The sequence below is a fragment of the Nannospalax galili genome, unplaced genomic scaffold (assembly GCF_000622305.1).
Source record: "Nannospalax galili isolate Female #2095 unplaced genomic scaffold, S.galili_v1.0 scaffold31, whole genome shotgun sequence".
NCBI classification, from domain to species: domain Eukaryota; kingdom Metazoa; phylum Chordata; class Mammalia; order Rodentia; family Spalacidae; genus Nannospalax; species Nannospalax galili.
In genome coordinates this window covers 3991817-4015195 of record NW_008332149.1, presented here as the reverse complement: position 1 = coordinate 4015195, position 23379 = coordinate 3991817, and the positions used below count along the sequence as shown (strand labels likewise).

Genomic DNA, 23379 nt, shown 5'->3' with positions numbered 1-23379 from the left:
TCATGGGACTTAAAAATCAATCCGTATTCTCTATCAGCATACTCCTGGAGTGTTGCTATCTGTTGATATTACTGCTTGGGCTGTGTGCCATTGTGCCTGGTTCAGTTAGTACTTTGACTGAAAGAATAAACTCATAGCCAGGTGTGATGGCCTTTAATTTCAGTACTTAGGCAGCAGAGGCAGGCAGATCTCTGTGAGTTCAAGGTCAACGTCGTCTACATAGACAGTTACAGGCCATCCAGGGCTGTATAGTGAGACACTATCTTAAAAGCCAAAAACTAAAACAATAAGAACAACAACAAAATAACTCGTTAGTTACTTCAGTTATTTCATGATTGTTTTGTTGTTGTCTATTTGTTTTTTTGTTTTTTTTTTGTTTTTTTTGAGACAGGGTCTCCCTGTAGTCCTAGCTGTCCTGAAACTCACTACATAGACCAGGCTGTCCTGGAACTCACAGAGATCCGCCTGCCTCTGCCTCCCAAGTGCTGGGACTACAGGTGTGCACCACCACGCCCGGCTACTATTTGTTTTTTATAATTAATTTTTTTTTTATGTGTGTGAGTGTATATTTCCAGCACATATATAAGTGCACCCGCCAATGTTGTGCAACGTCCATGGAGGTCAGAAGAAGGCATCAGATCCCCTGGAAGTGAGTTATAGATGTTTGTTAGCCACCATGTGGGTGCTGGGTATTGAACTCAGGTTCTCTGCAAGAGCAGCCAGTGCTCTTAACTGCTGGGCCATCTCTCCAACCCTGCTTTTTTTTTTGAGGTAGAATCTTATTATGTAATTTTTGGTGGCCCAGAATTCACTATGTGACCAGACTGGCCTCTAATTCCCAGAGATCCTCCTCTCCTCTCTCTGCTTGGATTAAAGGTATGTACCACCATGCCCAGTTCATGATCATGTGTTTTTGTTTTTTTTTTTAAATTTATTTTTATTTTATGTGAATATTTCCTGCATGTGTGTCAGTACACCCATGTTGTGCAGTGCCTGCGGAGGTCAGAAGAGGGTGCCAGATCTCCGGAACTGGAGTTAAGACAGCTGCCATGTGGATGCTGGGAACTGAACCCAGGTTCTCTGCAAAAGCAGCCAGTGCTCTTAACTGCTGAGCCATCTCTTCAACCCCCCGATTGTCTTTTTAAAGTTTGCTCTGTCTCATTGTTTTACTCAAGAAGAGCCATACCAGGCATATTAGCTCATCTCTGTAATCCAAACACTTGGGAAGCTGAAGCAGGAGGATTGCTGTGATGTTTGGGCCATCTTGGGCTACAGAGTGAGACCCTGTCTAAAAATAGATAAAGAGGGACTGGAGAGATGGCTCAGTGGTTAAGGGCACTGGCTGCTCTTCCAGAGCACCCAGGTTCAGTTCCTAGAACCCACATGATGGGTAACAACCATCATAACTCCAGTTCCAGGGGATCTGATGCCCTCTTGTTTCCATGGGCATTGCATGTACATGGCACACTTACATGTACCCAAAGTACATGTATGTACACTTACATACTCATACCCATAAAATAAATAAATAGAAGTGTGTTTCATAATTTTGAGCATCTGTTTTTGAATAAAATTGAGCTCTGTCCTTAAATATTAAATAGTAACATTATAAATACTATTGTTACCATTATCTGCTATTTTCAAATGTGCCTTGTAATGGTTGGAGAAAATGTTCCCTGTTTGTTCTTTAGTGCAGCCAGACCCTGAGAGTGTGGTTCTAGGCACGGATGGAGGGCGCTACGATGTTTACCTCTATGACCGAATAAGGAAGTCTGTGTACTGGGAAGAGGAGCCAGCTGAAGTAAGACGGTGTACTTGGTTTTACAAAGGGGACACAGATAGCCGATTCATTCCCTACACAGAGGAGTTCAGTGAGAAGCTAGAGGTATGAGTGCTTTATTCCTTTATGCTTTTCTTTTAGAAACCTAGGCCGTATATGCAAGAGAGCCCTATGTGATACCACTCACTGGAGTTGGCTTTATTTATGAGTCAGCCTGTCTTGATCTATTCACAAAAATGATTGCTTTTTTTTTTTTTTTTTTTTTTTTTTTTTTGTCTTTTTGAGACAGGGTTTCCCTGTAGCCCCTGCTGTCCTGGAACTCACTGTGTAGACCAGGCTGGCCTCGAACTGACAAAGATCCACCTGCCTCTGCCTCCCAAGTGCTGGGATTAAAGGCGTTCGCCACCACACCCAGCAAAGATGATTGCTTTTAAGTGGTGCCATTATTCATGAAGTGCTGGTTGTAGCCTCTATCTAAAGGTAGACTGTGTTTTCCAGGGGCATATTATACATCTAGTAAGGGGATTATCTCTAGCCTTCAAAAAAATTTAGGCAGAAGCCATATAATCTCAGCATCAGGAGGCAGAGTAGATATATTCTGAATTTGAGGCCTGTGTGGACTGTCTAGTGAGACCCTGTCTCAAAATACCAAAAACAGAACTTAGGCTTTGGGATTTGATGCAAATGCCAAATTAATACTAGTAAAGATTAAGATGACGTTAAGTTCCTTGTGAAAATAAATTTAGAACAATAGGGAGAAAGGTCATGAGACTTAATAACCATCTTAAAACTATGATTGCAGCTTCTTCTGTATAATTGTTACTTTCTTGTGATAACTCTAACCCTTACTACAAACTATTTAAAATAAGTTAAATGACTTCAGTTGCCTACTTGGGAAAAGAGAGAAGCTTTTTAAAAATGTAGTGGTTCTTTGTGTGTGAGGTATTAATATGTGTGGGTATTGTCCATGTGTGGTACATGTGTGCAGGTGGTGTCTCCCTCTGTTACTTGGCCTTATTGCCTTGGGACAGGGTCTTTCACTGAACTGGAAGCTTACTCTTTTGTCTAGGCTGCCTGGAACTTGCATTTTGCCTATGTAAATGGGGCTGGCCTTGATCTCACTGAAATCTGCCTGCCCCTGTCACCCACGTACTAGGGTTAAAGGCTTGTGCCCAGTTTGTTATGTGGATGTTGGGTGTTCAAACTTAGGTTCTCATGCTTGCAGAGCAAGTACCTTCACCCCATCAAGCCCTCTCTCAGCTCCTAATACAGTGATTCTTCCTCTTTTTTTTCTTTTGAGATTCATTTTATTTTTAATCCTGTGTATGTGGTATGTCTGTGTGTGGGTATGTGAATATGAGTGCAGGTATCTGGAGACCTGAAGAGGATGTCAGATCCCTTGGAGCTAGAGCTACAGACAGGTGTGCGACATCCAACATGAGTGCTGGGAACCAAACTCAGGTCCTCTTAAGAAGAGTGCTCACAGCGTTGTGGCACACACCTTTAATCCCAGCACTCAGGTGGCAGAGGCAGGAGGATCTCTGTGAGTTCAGGGCCAGCCTGGTCTACATAGCGAGTTCCAGGACAGCCAGGGCTACAGGGAGGCCCTGTCTCAAAAAAGACCCCCCCCCCCCAAAAAAAAAAGTATTTACTTTTAATCCCTGGTCTATCTCCAGCCCAAGGTAGTGAGTTTTTAAAAAGTTTATTTATTCTTATTTATGTATATGTGTGAGTGCCTGCTTGTCTGTATGTGCGTCACTTGTACACGGGTCCCCATGGAGGCCAGAAGAGGGCGTCAGATCCCCTGGAACTGGAGTTATGGATTGTTGTTAGCTGCCACATGGATGCTGGGACAGGAACCCCGGTCCTCTGCAAGAGCAGCTAGTGCTCTTAACAGCTGACTCATCTCTCGAGCCCGTGGTTCTTAAAGTTTGTAAATGACACCAAGCTGAGCATAGTCGTACTGTGATCCCTGTTCTTGGGAAGGATTACCGTGAATTTGAGGTCAGCCTGGGTTGCATAGTGAATTTGAGGCCAGCTTTGGCTACAGAGTGACACCCTGTCAAGAAACAAAACAAAAATGTACCATTAACGGGTCTCAAAGATGGTAGTCATGGTTGGAGTGTGGGCCAGGCCGCCTTTTCTCTTAGGAGCTGGCAGCTCAAGTAGCATTATTTATTACTAATTTTTGTTCTTGAGGAACATCTAATTAACAAAACTAAGAAAATATTTGAGCTTAGTCTTATTACCCTTTCAAATCAAAGCCTACCTTTAGGGTTTTTTTCTAGACCATTTTTAGTAGTATTGTAGTGACTGAAAGGCCTTTCTGTAGCCAGACCTATACTCACAAGTAAGGGCTGGCCTTAAGTTTGGCAGAGGTTACTTGGGGTTAAATACATTGGAAGGAGCTTGCTGAGGGCAGAGGTGTCAGTTTTTTTTGTTGTTGTTGTTGTTTTGTTTTTTAATTTCACCCACAGAAACACATTTTACATTGAGATTTAATGCATGTATTTTACACACACACACACACACACACGCACACGCACACGCACAGCTTACTTTTATTTATCAGAAGCAGTAGTGTTCTATTAAAGTGGCTGTCTGGGGACAAAGACTCTGCTGACTTCCATGGTTTGTATCCACCCAGCATGGCCAACGGGTGCTGCTGAATACAGGGAAAGGTAATCAGCTCTCAAAGCCTGGTAGGCAGCAGCTCCAGCTTACCACCAGTGAGGTCTTTCTCTGTGTTATTCATGCTGAGGTGTTTCTATTTCATTTAAAAGACTGATTTCCTACTCGATTACTGATCTTGATCTACAAGTTGAAAAATACTGATTTAGAGTAGAATGAGACCCAGTTAAGAGCAGGGGCTGGAGAGATGGTTCAGTGGTTAGGGAACACTTGCCGCTCTTGTAGAGGACCTGGGGTTCAGTTCCTGGTGCCTGTAACTCCAGTTCCAGGGGATCTGACACTCACTTCTGGCCTCCAGGGGCACTGCATACATGTGGTATACATACAGATAAGTAGGCATACACACACACAAAGTAAAAATGAAAATTTTGCTGGCCATGGTGGTGTTGCCCTTTAATTGTAGTACTCAGAAGGCAGAGGCAGGCAGATCTCTGTGTGTTCAAGGCCAGCCTGGTCAGCCTGCATAGCAAGTTCCAGGCCACTCAGTGCTACATAGACCCTGTCTTAAAAAACTAAACCAAACCAAACCAAACTATAATAGAACATATTGTAGGAAAACTGAGTAGGTAGAGAAAAAGTCCAATGAAAGATGCATATGAGGGCTGGAGCTGTAGTTCAGTGGTACAATGTTTGCTTAGTATGTGTCAGGGCCTAGGTTGATCTCCTGCACTTGAGGAAAAGAGACACATGAATGAGGCGCAGTGGTATGAGCCTGTAGGCCTTGGAATTCAAGATGAGCCTGGGCAGTGTACCAAGATCTTCCTGATCCCCCAGAAGACACATGGGATCTGTGGAGGGAGACTGAAGCAGAATCCATGAGCCTGGAAGTGGACCTTGTTCATTAATGCACAGTCTCAATATCAAAGTTGTCAGTTCTTCCCAAAGTACTTGGTGAACTTTGTGTTTATCAGGGATATTAGGGGACAGTTTTTGAAGTGTTCCTAAATTTTATATGGAAGATTAGTGCAGTAAAGATAGCTAAAACCATTTTGAAAAATGACATGATGTTTGGAATCTTACTGTGTAAGGCAAGACTCACCATAAATGTGGACTGAAAGAAAATGTGAACAAGTGAAAAAGTGTGTGTGTGTGTGTGTGTGTGTGTGTGTGTGTGTTGAGACAGGTCTCACTGTGTAGCCCTGGCTGACCTTGAACTCACGGCAGTCTACATGCCTCTGCCACTCAAGTGGAAGCACTAGGATTAAAGATGTATACCACAAACCTGGTAGAATTTTCTTTTAAAAATCGTTTTTGTGTATGGTCTTGTTCTCAATCATAAGTAAATGTTTAAGGCCAGGTGTGGTGATACAAGGCCTTAATCCCAACACTTAGGAGACAGAGACAGGCGAATCTGTGTGCGTTCAAGGACTGCCTGGTCTAGGTAGGAAGTTCTAGTACAGTAAGGGCTATATATTGAGAGAAAGGGAGACAAAAGCAGCCCAGAAGGGTGAACAAGCAGTGTTGACAGACAGGTGTGCAAGACACTAAAAGAAAGACTTGCATTTTGACACGGTTGTTAAACAATCAGGTTTTTTTTTTTTTTTTTTTTTGGCTTAAATCTCGCTATGTAGACCAGGCTGGCCTTGAACTCACAGAGATCCGCCTGCCTCTGCCTCTCAAGTGCTGGGATTAAAGGTGTGCGCCACCACGCCCAGCTTAACAATCAGTTATTATTTATTTTTTATCTATTCTTTAAGACATGGTCTCTGTAGTCTAGGCCTGGAGCTTGCTATGTAGGCCAGACTGCACTTGAACTTGTGACAGTCCTCCAGCCTCAGCCCCCTGAGTACTGAAATTACAGCATGTCTGACTTTTTGTCATCATCATCATCACTTATTTGTGGTGCTGGGATTGAACATAGGGTCTTGTGTGTGCTAGGCAAGTACTCTTTAACTTCTCTATGTCTCCCAGCCCCGTTTAATTAAAAACATCTTTTTACATGTATTTACTTATTGTGTATATGTGTATGAGGTCAGGAGGGAATGTATGCCATGGCATGGGTGTAGAGCTCAAGGACACTTGGGTTCTGGCAGTTGAACTCAGTGTGGTCAGGCTAGGACATAAATACCTTTACCCACCAAGCCATCTCAGTGGCCCTGTATCCTAGTTTGTTTCTCCATTGCTGTGACAAAACACTCTAACCAATACTAACTTGGGGTGGAAAGCATTTATTTAGCTTACATATCCTGGGTCACAGTTCATCCGGGAGCCCAAGGTAGGAACTCAGGGCAGGAACCTGGAGACAGGAGCTGGAGCACAGGCCATGGAGGAACACTGCTTACTGGCTTGCTCCCCTGACCCCTGCTCAGCCTGTTTTCTTATGTAACACAGGTGGGTGGCATCACCCACAATGGACTGGGCCCTCCCACATTACTCAACAATCAAGAACGTCCCCCATGGACATGGCCACAGGCCAGTCCAATGAAGGCAATTCCCCAGTTGAGGCTCCCTCAACCCAGGTGTGTCAAGTTGACATTAAAGCTATCCAGCACACCCTGTTTTATTTTTTCTCAAAGATTTTGCTGCTGGATATGGTGGTTTATGCTTGTACTCTCAGCACCTAGGAGGCTGAAGCAGTAGAATCCTGAGTTCAACGTAAGCCTTATTTACACAGTAAGTTAAAAGGCCAGCTAGAACTACATAGTAAGACCCTGAGTTTATCAAAGCCTCCCTAAACCAAACCAGAACAACAAAACGACTAACAGTTTATGCTTGTTGGTTAACAAAACAATTTTATATAATAAATATAATTAATAATTTCAATAATGATATGTATGTGTGGTATATGTGCACCGAAGGAAGGCAGTAGGTATGCACCTTATTCTTCTGAGACAGGGTCTCTCATTGACTTTGGAGCTGGGCTGGAGGCAGCAAGCTCCAGTGATCCTCCTGTTTCTGTCTCCCACAGTGCGGGGGTTACAGGTGCACAAACCTTATCCCTGCTTTTTATTTTAGAGATAGAGTCTAACTATGTATCCTTGGCTGCCCTGGAATTTGATATGTAGACCAGGCTGGTCTCAAACTCTCAGAGATCTGCCTGCCTCTTCCTCCCAGGTGCTGTGATTAAAGGTGTGAGCCACCACACCTGACTTCACACCCCAATTTTTACCTGGGCTCTATGAATTTGAACACAGATTCTCCTGGTTACATATCAAGTGGTCTTACCTACAGAACCTTGTCTCCAGCCCTAACAAAATAAGAATTGTACAATGTATACTGGTTTCCTCTTGCCTTCTTTTGAATCTCTTCCTAAAGAAGCTACAGACCTTTACAGAAAGCAAAATAGCATATCTGAAGAAAGTAAAAGAAAATAGGCACTGTTAGGACTTTGGGCTTACAAAGTTCTTGGTGGGAATGAACCACAGATTCTGCCACTGCTGCTTACCAGGTGTGTCTTGTGTAGCTCTGTACAGCACTTAAAATGACTGTTAGGAGTTCGATTGTGTCTCGTTCCGATCTACCCTAAAATACACTGAAGTGCTGATCCCAGTGTCTCAGAATGTGACCTTGTGTGCAGCTAGGGTTGTTGTAGATATAATTCATTAAGATGAAGTTAACTTGAGAAGGGTGGACCCCTAACCCCATATGGCTGGTGGTCTTACATTTGACGTAAAAGATAGGCATGTTAAGACAGAATGCCCTAGCTTGATGAAGGTGGAGGCTGGAGTTAGGCTTCAAGACCAAGCCAAGGAATACCAATTGCACGGAGCAAAGAACAACCAGGAGGAGGCGTTCTACATAGGTTTCCTAGGGTCATTGTCCTCAGTCTCCTTGATTTTGAAGTTACAGCCTCAAGAACCATGAGACAATAAATATAAGTCGCTCAGTTTGTTCAGCCCTAGGAATTACTGTCTAAATTAATATACTGTCTAAACCACCATTTTCTTCCCCAATATAACGGAGATATTAGTTAGGAGTGATCCAGTCAGTCCTGAAGTAAGGTAATTTTCGTAAGCAGATGAAAAGTATGATAACCAGCAAAGAGGAACTGCAGTTGTTGTGTCACCACCTCATCTTCATTTCCTGCCACACTTTGTCTTGATGTGATACAGATTTGTTACACTGGATTATGTGTTCTTCTGTTATTGTAGGCTGAATATAAAAAGGCCGTAACCACACATCAGTGGCACCGCAGATTAGAGTTTCCAAGTGGAGAGACCATCGTTATACACAATCCAAAGGTGAGGTGCTTTTTAAGATGTTCAAGTATGAGGCTCATTCTAAAGATTATTCTGCTGAATGTGGGTGATAAATGTGCATTTTCAGTGCCTTCTACAGTGGGGATACATTTGTAATACATACATTGCTTTTAAAAATAATTATTGATGGGGCTGGAGAGATGGCTCAGTGGTTAAGAGCACTGACTGCTCTTGCAGAGGACCTGGGTTCAATTCCCAGCACCCACATGGTGGCTGCAAACTGTCCTTATCTCCAGTTCCAGGGGAATCTGACACCCTCTTCTGACTTCTGCAATATTGCATGACATGGGTGCACTCACATAAATGCAGGCAGTATACTAATACACATAAAATAAAAACAATAATAAAAATTTTAAAAAATTATTGATTATGGAAACAAAAAGCAATTCAACTTTTTCTTGTGAAGAGTCTGTTTTGGTAACATGTTAGCTGAAGCTTAATATTACCTTAGATATAGTTTGATAAATCTTTTCACTTGATTGGATGAACACCAACTTTTTCTACAAAGGGCTATAGATAAATATTGAAGGCTTTGCAGCCAGCTACCAGCTCTCCCACTGTGTTGTGGGAGCCTCCAGAGAAGACGGTGCAAACCAGTGGGCGTGATGGGAAACTGCATTTCTAATAACAAGGGTTGGTTTGTTGTGCTGCCTTTGCTATGTTTGTTTTAACCTTTCAAGTAAAAATGTGCCCTTTCTCTTTTTATATTGTTTATATTTTCTCCTAAATAGTTGATTAATGGTTGGGCAGCTAACAACCATCTGTGACTCCAGTTCCAGGGGATCTCACAATTTCTTCTGGCCTCCATGAGCATTGCATGCATGAGGTATACTTACATACATGGAGGTAAAACACATACACATTAATACCAGTAAATAAAATACAAAAAAAATTCTTAAATGTATGTATGTTTGTTTGTTTGTTTGTTTATTTATTTATTTATTTATTTATTGGTCTTTTTGAGACAGGGTCTCCCTGTAGTCACAGCTGGCCTGGAATTCACTATGTAGACCAGCCTGGCCTTGAACTCACACAGATCCGCTCGCCTCTACCTCCCGAGTGCTGGGACTAAAGGCATGTACCACCATGCCCTGCAAAAGTTGGGACTTTTGTTGTTGTTAAGACAGGGTCTTTCTATAGCCTCTTGCTTTGGAGACTATGCTGGTCTTGATCTTGGATTAAAGACACTTGCCACTATGCCTGGCCCTCTTAAGGCCGTTTTAATTCCTTCATTTACCATAATTAATTTCTTTGCACTCCAGGTCCTTCTGAACGGTCATTTATGGCATCCAGGGTCAGTTCAGATAAAGTGAAGTAATTTCTGCAAAAGCATCTAGCAGTAGGCTTAGTTATGGTCAGAGCATAAGGTGGTTCTTCTTATTATTTATTTTTATAGCTAGACATAAAAAAGATCCCAAAGTAACTCAGATCTGTAATCCTTATTGATACTTTGCACTTCCTGTTGATGATAACACTTTTTTTTTGTCTTTTTGAGACAGGGTCTCCTGTAGACCCAGCTGGCCTGGAACTCGCTACATAGACCAGGCTGACCTCAAACTCACAGAGATCTGCTTGCCTCTGCCTCCCAAGTTCTAGGATTAAAAGCGTTTGCCACCATGCCCAGCACGATTATACTCTTAACCTTTTGTTTTTATAAAAATACATTTTGGGGCCTGGAGGTATGTCTGAGGGGTTAAGAACACTGACTACTCTTGCAGAGGACCCAGGTTCGATTCCCAGCGCCCACATGGCAGCTAACAACCATCTGTAACTCCATGTCCAGGGAATCCGATGTCATCTTCTACTTCCTCAGGCATTGTACAGCACAGGTACACTTACATACATGCAGACAGTACATTCAAACACATAAAGGTAATAAAATATTTTTAAAATGCATTTTGTATACCATCAGATATATTATGTATGCATTTATAAATTTTTTTTTCTTTTTTTTTGGTTTTTTTGAGACAGGGTCTCCCTGTAGCCTCAGCTGGCCTGGAGCCCCCTATGTAGACCAGGCTGGCCTTGAACTCACAGTGATCCACCTGTCTATGGTGTGCTCCACCATGCCTGGCTTCTTTTTTCTACATTTTTAAGCAATTTATTTTTATGTGTATGAATGTTTTGCCTGAATGTATGTAAGTCCGCTACATGTGTACCTAGTAGCCATGGAGGCCAGAAGAGGGTGTTGGATCCCCTGGAACTGGAGTTACTAATGGTTGTTAGCCACCCACCTCCTGACAACTAGGCACTGAGTCCTCTGCAAGAGCAGCCAGTGCTCTTAACCGGTGAGCAATCTCTTCAGCCCACAGATTTTTTTTTTAATTTAATTTTATTGATTATTATTTTTAAAAAATTTTATTGATTATTATTTTTAAAAAATTTTATGTGTATGTGTGTATTGCCTTCCTGTAGGTAAGTACACCTGTGTTGTGCAATGCCCACGGAGGTCAGAGAGGCTGTTGGCTCCCCTGGGACTGGAGTTACAGACAGTTGTTAGCTGCCATGTGGGTGCTGGGATTTGAACCTGGGTCTTCTGCAAGAACAACCAGTGTTCTTACCCGCTGAGCCATCTCTCCAGCCCTATTTGTTCTTTTTTTCTAGACAAGTTCTCCCTGGCTAGCCTGGAACTTGCTGTGTAGACCACTCTGACATCAAACTCACAGAGATGAACCTGCCTCTGCCTCCTGAGTGCTGGAATTAAAGGCCTGTGTCAGTTTATCTGGCTCTATGTTTAGTTTTGATGGTTAACATTAGTAGGCCCTTTACAAATCTGCTTGGAGAGCAGTAGTGCTGCTTGATTTATAACCATCTGTAATATGAGCATGGTTTTTATGTACGAAACTAGATTACTTTGAAACTAGGCATGGTGATGCATGCCTGTAATCCCAGCACATGGGAGGCAGAGGCAGGAGGATCCCTGCAAGTTCTAGACCAGCTTTGTCTGTATAACAAATGCTAGGCCAGTCAGGCATACGTAATGGTTTTCTTTCTTAAGAAAACCAACCAGAGGCTGGTGAGGTGACTCAGTGGGTGAAGGTACTTGCCATCAGACCTGATGACCTCAGTTTCATCCCCAGGACCCACATGGTAGAAGGACAGAATGGACTTCTGAAAGTTGTCCTTTGACCTCCATTCGTGGCGCCCATATACCCACCTACACACAAAAATTTTAAAATTGAAATTTAATAAAAAATTAAAAAGAAAACAAACCAAACAAAAAAACTCAAAACCTAAAAAAAATTGCTTAGCCTGTAGTGGAAAAGAATTTGCTCACGTGCCTGGCGTGATTTTGTGTCTTGAAGGTTATCGTACAGTTTCAGCCTTCCTCGGTGCCGGATGAGTGGGGTACCACACAGGACGGACAGACGAGGCCCAGGGTTGTGAAGCGTGGGATTGACGACAGCCTTGATGAAATTCCCAGTGGTGTGTATTGTGTGCTTAGACAGGAAGTCTGCTGGTGACATTCCCAATGATGTATGGACTGCTTAGACAGGAAGTCTGGGCTGCTGTGTGCTGTCACCATTCTTCAGACTGATGATGAAAGAAACAGTCACAAGGACTGTTGGTCACAGCACTCAGAAGTCAGCACTTTGCTGCCTGGTTCTCTTTTTTCCCTTTGGTGCTGGCCACATTGCTGTTTTTAAATTTATTACCATTATATGTGTGTGTGTGTGTGTGTGTGTGTGTGTGTGTGTGTGTGTGTGTGAGATTGTGTATTGGTCACATACATGCCTCGTGCCTTGGTGTGCATGTGGAGGTCAGTGGGAAACTTGTCGGAATTGCTTCTCTCTTCATTTTGTGGGTTCTGGGGCTTGAATTTAGGTCATCAGCATTGGCAGCAAGTGTCTACCCACTGGGCCATACATAGGCCCACAGTCCTGTTTCTTTAATTGTGTTACTTTTTTTTTGGTCTTTTTGAGACAGGGTTTCCCTGTAGCCCCAGCTGTCCTGGAACTCACAGACAGGCTGGCCTTGAACTCACAGAGATCCACCTGCCTCTGCCTCCTAAGTGCTGGGACTATAGGTAATTGTATTACTTTTTAAAAAAATATTTTTTAGTTACATCTTTTATGTGTTTGGATATATGTGTGTATGTGGGGGTTCCCTTGGAGGCCAGAGGCATTGAATTGCCCTGGAGCTGGATGGAGTTAGAGGCAATTGTGAGCCATCTGATGTGGGTGCTAGGAACCAGACTTGGATCCTCTGCAAGAGCAGTATGTGCTCTTAAATCACTGAGCCATCTTTTGAGCACCAACTTTTATTATTTTTGAGACTGGGTCTCAAGTAACCCAGGCTAGCCTTGAACTTACTATGTAACCAAGGATGGCCTTGACCTCCTGATCCTCCTTCCTTTTCCTCCCAGTTATTAGGATTACAGGCTCATCCCACAGCACTCCACTATTACATTACTCTTATGTCTTTATTTTGGAATTTTCCTTGAGATTCCAAACCTGTAGTATAGATTCTAAAATAAGTGTTGTAAGGATGAACGAAGTTTGGAACAAAGTTTTTGGGATTGTGACTTTAGGCCTCAGTTATCTGTACTGCCCTTGTGTGGCGGTTGGCAAACTTTTTCTGTGGAGAGCCAGATACAATAGGTTTTGTAGATGGTACAGGCTCTGCCCCAGCTATACCGCTTTGCTCTTGCAGTGTGAGATTAGTTGTGTTTGTGTTCCCATGAAACGTTTTTTTTTTTCAGTCTTTTCAAGACAGGGTCTCCCCGTAGCCCTAGCTGTCCTAGATTCACTATGGAGACCAAGCTGGCCTCAAACTCACAGAGATCCACCTGCCTCTGCCTCCCAAGTGCTGGGATTAAAGGCCTGCGCCACCACACCTGGCTTTTTAAATTTTTTTCCCCCGTGAAACTTTTTATAAAAAAGATAGGTAGAGGTCAGGGTTTGGCCTGTTTGGCAATCCTGTGCTCTAGTGTATTTGCTTTGCTCTTCCTATTATGCCCTTATAGTTTTTATTTTTTGAGAGGGTCTCACATAGTCCAGACTGGTCTCAGAAGAACTTAATATGCAATCAAGGCTGACCTTGAATTTCTGATCCTTCTGTTTTCCATTCTCGCATGTACTGAGATTATAGGTGTTCACTATCATACCTGGTGGTATTTTGAGACACAGCCTTATAGTGTAGCCCTGGAACTTACTATGTAGACTAGACTTGCCTTGAAATCACAGAGATCTTCCTGCTTTAGCCTCCTGAATGCTGAGATCACTGGGGTGAGCTACCACACTTGGCTTTTGTTGTTTTCTTCTTAGTGTCTTGCTGTACAGCCCAAGTTGGCCTTGAACTCACTACAGTCCTCCTGCCTCAGCTTCCAAAGTGCTGCGATCACAGATGCACATCACAACACCTGGCTTTCCTCTTTTATACCATTGAAAAACACATTTTATTGTGGTAGTTACATATGTTTTGTTTCAGTGTCTAGTAAAATTGTAAAATAAATAGGTATTGTGAAATCTGAATGCAGCAGGATAGAAAAATAATGATTTAACTTGAAGATATTTCTATTCTATTTTTAAATCAAAGAGGACTTTGTAGAAAGATCTTCAAGTTTTATATTGAAAGATTGCACCTGGGGCTTAGTGATCTGAGTAAATTTTTTATTTTTATTTTTGGTCCAGGGAATTAAACCCAGGGTTGTGTTCATGCTATGCATGGAACAACTGAGCTGCACCTCTACCCTTGTCCTGTGGCATTCTGTAAAGATCACAACATTACGGAGGCTCCATGACTTTTCTTTTCCTTTTTTTTTTTTTTCTCTTTTTGAGACAGGGTCTCCCAGGAGCCCCAGCTGGCCTCACTATGTAGACCAGGCTAGCCTCGAACTTACAGAGATCCACCTACCTCTGCCTCCCTAGTGCTGGGATTAAAGGCATGTGCCACCATGCCCGGCCTCTTTTTTGTTTGTTTGTTTGTTTGTTTGTTTGTTTTTTCCTTTTGAGACAGAGTCTCTGTAGCCCTAGCTGGCCTGGAACTCACTATGTAGACCAAGCTGGCCTTGAACTCACAGAGATCCACCTGCCTCAGCCTCCTGAGTGCTGGGATAAAAGGCGTGCACCACCACTGCTGGCTCTTTTCGGGTTGGTCTCACTATGTAGCCTTGGTTGGCCTGGAACTCACTAGGTAAACTAGGCTGGTCTCAAACTCACAGAGATGCCCTGCCTCTGCCCTCCAAGTGCTGGGATCAAAGGCATGTGCCACCATGTCTGACCTGGGCTATTTAGGTTTGTGAGCAATCAGTTCTCACATGCTGATAACCTTTGGAAACAGATGGAGACTGCTTCTTCTACCTCCATCTAGTTCACTGTTATATATTTGCCAGGATGAACAGATTATGCTAATTTGGTACAGGGCGTTGAGGCTTATTTATTTGGAAGTGTCATGAATTTCTTTGGCCAGTTTGTGATTAAAGGGATATTAAGAATTTTGTAATTAAGAAAACTGAAGTGAGTTCTCAGCTCATGTGCGTATATATTTTTTTAAATAGGGGAAATGCCTCAAGTTGACCATTTGGTGTTTGTGATACATGGCATTGGGCCTGTGTGTGACTTGCGCTTTAGAAGCATCATCGAATGTGGTAAGTGTACCTGTGCTTTGTTTCATAGAGTAATCTGAGAACTTACAGAAGAGCAGGAGTGTTCCTATGACAGTTCCCATGTACACTGGTTGCTGAGGGACTGGAAGAGACGGAGAGTGCTGTGGTCAGTAGGAAGTATTCATTTGTATTTGACAGAAAGTCCTGGATTCTGAAGAATTAGAAGGTATCTTGAAAATAACTTAGGCTTTTGACAGACAGCCTTCCAGCCAAGTGCTTCCAGGAGCTCTGAGCCTGTGCACCGAGCTGACTCACGGTGCCAGGTGTTAGTGGACCCGGATCTGCCCTTTCAGCTGGGAATTTTGAAGTTTTGTGGGTTTCACATTTTGCCTCTGTATTAATAGTTCATATTTATCGAATACTTGGTATTCCAAGTATTTTGCATATGTGGTATCGGTCAGCCCTCTCACATACACCTTGGAGTATATCACCATTACCCCCACTGGTAGGTGAGAAAAGGCTTGGAGTGAGTAAAACTTTATGCTGTCACAGTCAGTTGGTCTGGAACCAGGATCCTGTGGTAGGGAGTTTGATTCTAGTCTTCTGGTCTTAGCCCGGATACCATGCTGCTTGTTTGAGGTAGTTAAACTAATTTTTTTTCAAGCGCTTATATATTCCTCTGATGTAATGAGAATTTAAAAAGAACTTCCTAAAACTTGGATGTTTGTTCATTTACAACTTTGTTATTCTTTTTTTAAAAAATGTTATGTGTATGGATGCATGTGTCACATGCATTCAGGTGCCCACCGAAGTCAGAAGGCCCCTAGGATCCCCTGGAGCTAGAGTTACAGGTTATGTGCTGCCTGATATAGGTGCTGGAAATCTAACTTGGGTCCTATAGAAGAGCAATAAGCCTTCTTCACAACTGAGCCATTTCTCCAGTCTCCTCGTGTCATCATTTTTAAAGCATTTATCTATGGTATTAAAAATGCTGGCACATTTTAATTAATTTGATAATTAGCTGTCAAGCTAGGACAATTTAATCAATTTATCCTTCTTTTTTTTTTCCCCGAAGTGGATGATTTCAGGGTGGTTTCTCTCAAGTTGCTACAGACACATTTCAAGAAGTCTGTAGAGGAAGGGCGAGTCAGCAGAGTGGAGTTCCTCCCTGTTCACTGGCACAGTGCCTTGGGTGGAGATGCCACAGGCGTTGACAGGTTTGTAGATCGCCATAGCTTGTTTTTCAGTGTAGTTAGAGGCAAATTTAAGCTGCAATGTGAACTAGCTTATTATAAATTACTTCAACAAAAAGATTTTCATTTTAATTATATACATGGCTCTGACATGGTTAAACAATAGTTGTACCATTAATATGTGGCTTCTGCTTGTGTTTATCTGTGTATTTATTCCTACTGTAAATACTTAAAAAACTAGGAAATTTTAGATAGTTTCAGTTTATTTTTGTTGCTGGAGATTGAACCTAGATCCTCATGTGTGGAAAGCACACCTTCTACCACTGAGCTATATCCACAGCCCTTAAACTGGGTTTAAAATACTCTTCCAATCTATATGTGATTTAAGTGGGGGCTCTCCTGCACCTTCTAGGGTGTTTACCAACATCATTGTCTAGTTAACATTAGAATGAGCCTCTTTGACCATGTGGTAGTTGAAACATATCTTCAGAAATTGCCGAATGTTCCATGTGGGGCAAAATCATCTGATTGAGATTGAGATTTACTATTTCTTGGTGGTGAATGCTCTTGAAAGTAGAGTCTTTGTTGCATAAATGTGTTAAATTGCAGGCCATTCAACATCCTTGGTGTAAATGCCACTAACCGCTAACAGCATTCATCAGGAAGTGTGACAAAAATACCCCATTCCATTTTGAATGCTCCCACTTCAGAACTACAGATACAGATAGTATTTATGCTGGCACATGTGGGTAATGCTTGTCTCCATGTGAGTGAATGCTGCTGTGATGTGTTGGGGGCACGTGCTTTAATAGCATTAACCCTCCAGACAGCGTCCTGTGTTTTGTGAGAAGCACTTGCTTCCTCAGACGTCACGGGCTTTGCCTGGGTTGTTCTCAAGTCAGGAAAGGGTTTCCATTCATGTAGACCCTTTTATATTTTGTTGAACAGCTTCTGTCTCTTCCATAAACAATTTTTGTTAGGCATCTGGATTTTCAATTAATTAAAAGGAAAAATGGAAGACTAGGCTTTTCTCTTTAAAATGAAATTAAAGTATTCACACATGACATATAGTAGTCCTGTAGAGAATTCTGAAATTTAGAATGGAATTGTTGCACAAGTAACTGTTTTGCTTTATATTTGGTGTATTTGTAAATAATTCTGCCAACAAAATCAGCTCATAGTTAGCCTGTAATATTTATGAGTTGATTGGATTGTGTTATCTATACAATTTTACTCTTTCTGAAAGGAAAATCTAAACTTTAAAAAATGCATAGATTGAAGGTGAATACTAAATGCAACTTTTTTTCCTTTTTAAACAGGAATATTAAGAAAATCACTTTGCCAAGTATTGGTAGGTTTCGGCACTTCACTAATGAAACCTTGCTAGACGTCTTATTTTATAACAGCCCCACTTACTGTCAGACCATCGTGGAGAAAGTGGGCCTGGAGATAAACCGGCTGCATGCACTCTTTATGAGTCGGAACCCAAACTTCAAAGGAGGAGTCTCTGTTGCTGGTCACAGTTTAGGTAAGTTGTCACATCACACATTTCAGATATGCTTGTTAAGTCACTGCTATTTGTGTTTTTATCCTACTGCAAAACTTAGAGTTATAGATCATAGGTTTTGTGAACAGAATGAACGCTGTGAGTTTAGACTGTGTCTACTCTTGGTAGTCAGTGTGACACGGAAGCCTGTATGTTTGACTTTGTTTTGCTGCTGTTACATGAAACAATATTATCAGACCTTTTTTTTTAAAAAAAAACAAAATTATTGTATGTGTGTGTCTGTGTGTGTGAGTTCCTGTGTAGGCATCAGAGGACAGTTTTGTGGGGTTGGTTTTCTTCTTCCACCTTTATTTGAATTCTGAACTCAGATCCAACCCGGGTTGCTAGGCTGGCACAGCAAGTGCCTTCACCCACTGAGCCATCATGCTGGCCTTGATTATCAGATCTTAATGACTTCTGCTAGAGACTCTGAATAATAGCAGGAGAATTTAGTGTTGAAAAGCACCTGGTAACTATGCCATAAAGCAAAATGCAACCTTTTCCTAGGTTCTTTGATACTGTTTGACATCCTATCTAATCAGAAGGATCTGAGTATCTCTAAGTCTCCTGGGTCTCTGGCTGTTGCTAATGGAGTTGTGAAGCAGCCGAATTTTCAGCAGGTAAGCTGTACACAACCCTGTGCATATTTAGGTTTAGAGCTAGAGCCGAAATGTTCTCTAAAACCTGAATTGTTTTCTGTCCCATTTTTAAAATTGAATTTTTGTGATTTTCATACAATATAGATTGAAGGTATTTAGATCCTTCTATCCACACCCACTGCCCTCTGCCCAATTTAATATACTTTTATATATGTAACACAGCCTATAGAGTCTGATTTGTGTTCCCAAGTGTCCTTCAGTGTGGGTCCATCTGCTGGGTCCACCAAGAGTCCCATCCCTGTAAGGCACTGTCTTTTCCTCTCCCAGCAGCCATCAGTTGCCAAAACTTCCCTTGGGTTGGGTTGGGATTTCTTACCCACTTCCCTATGTCTATGCTGGGATTTTGTCCGATCTGAGCTTGCATAGGACTTGTGACTGCTGTCACAATTGCTCTGAGTTCATATGAGTAATTGACCAGCTGTCTGGAAGACCGTTTTCCTGTGGTCATCTACCACCCCTGGCGCAATCATTTCACCTTCTCTTCCACAATGATCCCTGAGCCTTGGGAGGCTGAGGTTTGAAACAGGTGTCGTAGTCTGGGATAAGCACTGTGCGGCATCTTGTTCTCTGCACACTGGTCAATGGTGGGTTTCTGTGTTGATCACTGCTGCATAAGGAAACTTCTCTGGTAAGAGGTGAGAGATGCATCTGTGTGTAGAGGTTGCACTGAAGATGTATCACTTAGGGTTAAGTATCTCACAGACTTATTCCCGGAATTCAACTAGTTCTGGAACTCTGTAATAATCTCCATCTCGGCTAGTCAGGTGTTCTCTGGTAGCCTCAGCAGGACAGGGCCACGGCCCAAGGAGAGAAGATGGGATCAGACTCTCTGTCACTTTGTCAAAATGCACTGAGGCCCAGAAGTACAGAGGAGCCATCAGCTGAATACCTGTTGCCCTGGCTGCTTTGGAGGTAGAGATGGGCGGGTCTTGAGTTCAAGGCAACATAGTGTGATACCAGCTGTAAAATACATTGTTTGAGGGTCTCACTCTTCCTGCTTTTGGATTATAAATGTAAATGTGAAGGTTTATGATCTTAAAAAAATGTAAATATTGCCGGGCATGGTGGCGCACGCCTTTAATCCCAGCACTGGGGAGGCAGAGGCAAGCAGATCTCTGAGTTCAAGGCCAGCTTGGTCTACATAGTTCTGGGACAGCTGGGGCTACAGGGAGACCCTGTCTCAAAAAGACAAAAAAAAAAAAGAAAAAAGTCAGTATTGTAGAAAGTGTGAGCATGAGTGATTTATTAAATTTATGTGTTTTAAATACTGAGGTGGTAGATGGCAAAATAGCTAAAGTTATGATTTAATCTATAAAGCAAAATTGTTTAAGATTTTTATGTAGGGGCTGGAGGGATGGTCAGTGGTTAAGAGCACTGGCTGCTCTTGCAGAAGATTTGGGTTTGGTTCCCAGCACCCACATGGTGGCTATCATCTGTAACTCCAGTTCCTGGGGATCCGACACCCTCTTCTGACCTCTGTGGGCATTGCATGACATGAGTGCACTTATGTACATGCAGGCAATATACTCATACACATAAAATAAATTAAAAACCAGAAAATTTTTTAAAAGAATTTTATGTAGATCAGGAGCTTTTTTCTGAGCTTTGTAATATTCTCTTTTTTTAAGATACCTGAAGAATCAAAGCAGATGTCAGATGAGTCATGTGACCTTGATGTTGAAAATGAAGAAGTCCTAACTTTGCACGAAACTCTGGAAGCTCTTAGCCTCTTTGAATATATGAGCACTTTTGAAAAAGAAAAGATTGATATGGAATCTCTGGTACTGATAATAATCTTATTCTTGTTTATAATTATTTTTCCTCTGTGTAACTTGGAAAATTAAGAATGATTTAGGCACTCTTAAAAATGAATTCCAAAGCTAGGGGTGGTGGCGCATGCCTTTGATCCCAGCACTCAGGAGGCAGAGGCAGACAGATCTCTGTGAATTCAAGGCCAGCCTGGTCTAGATAGTGAGTTCCAGGAAAGCTGGGGCTACGGGGAAACCCTGTCTCAAAAAGACCAAAAAAAAAAAAAAAAGGAATTCCACATTAGGCAAACTTTAAATGTTTAAAAAATATTGAGGTAAAAGGGGCTGAAGAGATGGCTCAGCAGTTAAGAGCACTGGCTGCTGTTGCAGAGGACGTAGGATTGGTTCCCAGCACCCACATGGCAGCTCACAACTGCTTGTAACTCCAGTTTTGGGGGATCCAGTGCCCTCTTCTGGCCTCCGAAAGCACACGGTACACATACGTACACTCAGAGCACATACACGTACATACATATTCATAAGCCAATAGATATTTTTTAAAAAATTTGAGAAGACTAACAAAAGACTTTTTTAAATGTCTGTGGCTTTTTGAAACATGACTGAACTCAAGCTGTAAAGGAAGAGGCATGTGGAGCGGTAGGCAGCACCAAAGGCCAGGGTAGGTGTGGGAGAACGCCAGAGCACATTACAGAGTCAAGGATTGCACAGAGCTAATGACAAGAAAGCAGGCAAAGGATACAGGAGCATGGTTTACAGGGAAGCCTCTTACCATGTGGAAACATATAAGAAAATGCAAATAAAAAATGATGTGATTTTTTTTTTTTTTTTTTTTTTTTTTGGTCTTTTTGAGACAGGGACTCCGTGTAGCCCCAACTGTCCCGTACCTCACTAGGTAGATGAGGCTGGCCTCGAACTCACAGAGATCTGCCTGCCTCTGCCTCCTGAGTGCTGGGATTAAAGGCATGTGCCACCACACCCGGCTTTGATGTGGTTTTTTTTTTAATCCATCAGTTTAACTATGTAGATTTGATAGCATTCTGTAAGGCTATCAAACTGGGGTGGGGAGTGGGCACTATTACATATTTGTTGGTAAGAGTATAGTTTGGCAAAATATAGAGCTTTCTATATCTACCACATGCCTTATCAATTTCATTGCCAAACATATTTTCTATAAAGAAATACATAAAAATGTCTACAGGGGTACTCATTGAGCACTGTTAATACAGTTCACCACTGGGGCCCTGGCAAAAGTGTGCATACAGTAGGACCCTGCAGCTGCTGTGAATGAGGCAGCATCATAGGTCTTGATCTCTTAGCTCCTCTGGTGCAAAGAGGGAGAGCAAAGCTGAGTGTTGTGTGTAGGCTGCACTGCGAGTCATAGCTGTTGTGTGCACAGAGGACATCTGCAGAAAGAGCAGATTGCTGCAGTTGTTGCTGTGAGACTTCGTGCTCAAGACCAGAATGGAGGGAGAGATTCATTGTATGTTTGGCAGTGCAGCTTCAGAATTAACCTTTCTTACTTTTGCTAGTGCTAAGGATTGAAGCCAGGGCTTCACACATGCTAGGCAAATACTCTACACCTCTGAACTATGTCCCTAGCCCCAGAGGTCTAGCATTTTCAAGTTTAAATTAATCTTATTATTTAAAAATAAACATCCAGGGGCTGGAGAGATGGCGTAGCAGTTAAGAATACTGGCTACTCCTGCAGAGGGCCTGGGTTCAATTCCCAGCACCCTCATTGGCAGCTAACAACCGCAAAGAACTCTACATCCAGGGGATCTGACACCCTCTTCTGACCTCTGCAGGCATTATGTGACTTATATACATGCAGGCAATACATTCATATACATAAAATAAAAATACTAGATTAAATATAAAAAAATTAAGAGCAAAACGTCTAGCTTTTAAAAAGTTGAATGGTTTTTGATTGCTTTAGTTGGTGTTTCTATACTTTTATATTTTACTTTGGGTTCATTTGTCTCTAGATTGATTAATTAATTAATGTGTTCTTTCTTTCCCTTTAAAGCTTATGTGTACAGTTGATGACCTGAAGGAGATGGGGATACCCCTTGGGCCCAGGAAGAAGATAGCCAATTTCGTGAAACTTAAAGCAGCCAAACTAGTAAGGCTCATCTCTGCCTTCAAGAAAAGTCAAAACTCATTGTGCAACCTGCTCCTTTTTTTTCTTTTTTCTTCTTTGAGACAGGGTCTCACTCTGTAGCCGAGGCTATGCTGGAACTCACTATGTAGCATGATCCTCCTGTTTCAGGCTCCCAAGTGCTGGGATTATAGTTGAGAAACTGTGCATGGTTCTAATTTTATTTTATAAATTTGCAATACCGTAGTGGTTTAGTCTTACTTTGGGTGCAGTAATGCAGCTGAGGGAAGCCCAGGCCCTGGAGTTAGTAGGGTCTGGGCTTCTATACAGATCAGAATAACTGGCCATTTTGATGTCCTAGAGCAGAAAGAGAAAGATCCCAGGACAAAGGGCTTTCGTTTTTTGTGTGTGTCTTTTTGAGACAGGCTCTCCTTGTAGCCCCAGCTGTCCTGGAACTCACTATGTAGACCAGGCTGACCTCGAACTCACAAAGATCCGCCTGCCTCTGCCTCCCAAGTGCCAGGATTAAAGGCATGCACCACCATGCTCGGCGGGCTTTCATTTTTAAAACTGATACTTGAGGATTTCCCACAGGAAAAACTTGCGATGTTCTAGGCAAATGGATGAATCAAGTGTCCTAATAAGTTGGACAGCTTATTAACTGCATATTCATGATCATTAACTTATTTTCTCTGATCCTTGATTTCCTTCATTTCTAAAATGGGAATTGAAGGCTGGCAAGATGGCTTACTGGGTAAAGGTGCTTGCTGCCAATTCTGACGACCTGAGTTCCATCCCTGGGACCCACATGGTAGGAGAAAAACCAACTCCTATAAGTTGTCTTCCAGCCTCCTCATGCATATACACACAGAGCACAGACATGCACAGATAGATAAA

General features: G+C 42.3%; 1 protein-coding gene across 4 annotated transcripts in view; it reads left to right on the top strand.

The window, feature by feature from the left end:
* The window catches only part of Sec23ip (SEC23 interacting protein), a 55925-nt gene that overhangs the window by 9645 nt on the left and 22901 nt on the right, over positions 1-23379 (top strand). For all 4 annotated transcript variants that reach the window (XM_008827296.3, XM_008827295.3, XM_017796687.2 and 1 more), the window contains exons 4-12: positions 1692-1885; positions 8563-8652; positions 11976-12096; positions 15170-15259; positions 16293-16434; positions 17730-17938; positions 18464-18576; positions 20244-20396; positions 22411-22506. In XM_008827296.3, the coding sequence (XP_008825518.1) occupies positions 1692-1885; positions 8563-8652; positions 11976-12096; positions 15170-15259; positions 16293-16434; positions 17730-17938; positions 18464-18576; positions 20244-20396; positions 22411-22506 (1208 nt within the window). The remainder of the gene's footprint in view (positions 1-1691; positions 1886-8562; positions 8653-11975; positions 12097-15169; positions 15260-16292; positions 16435-17729; positions 17939-18463; positions 18577-20243; positions 20397-22410; positions 22507-23379) is intronic.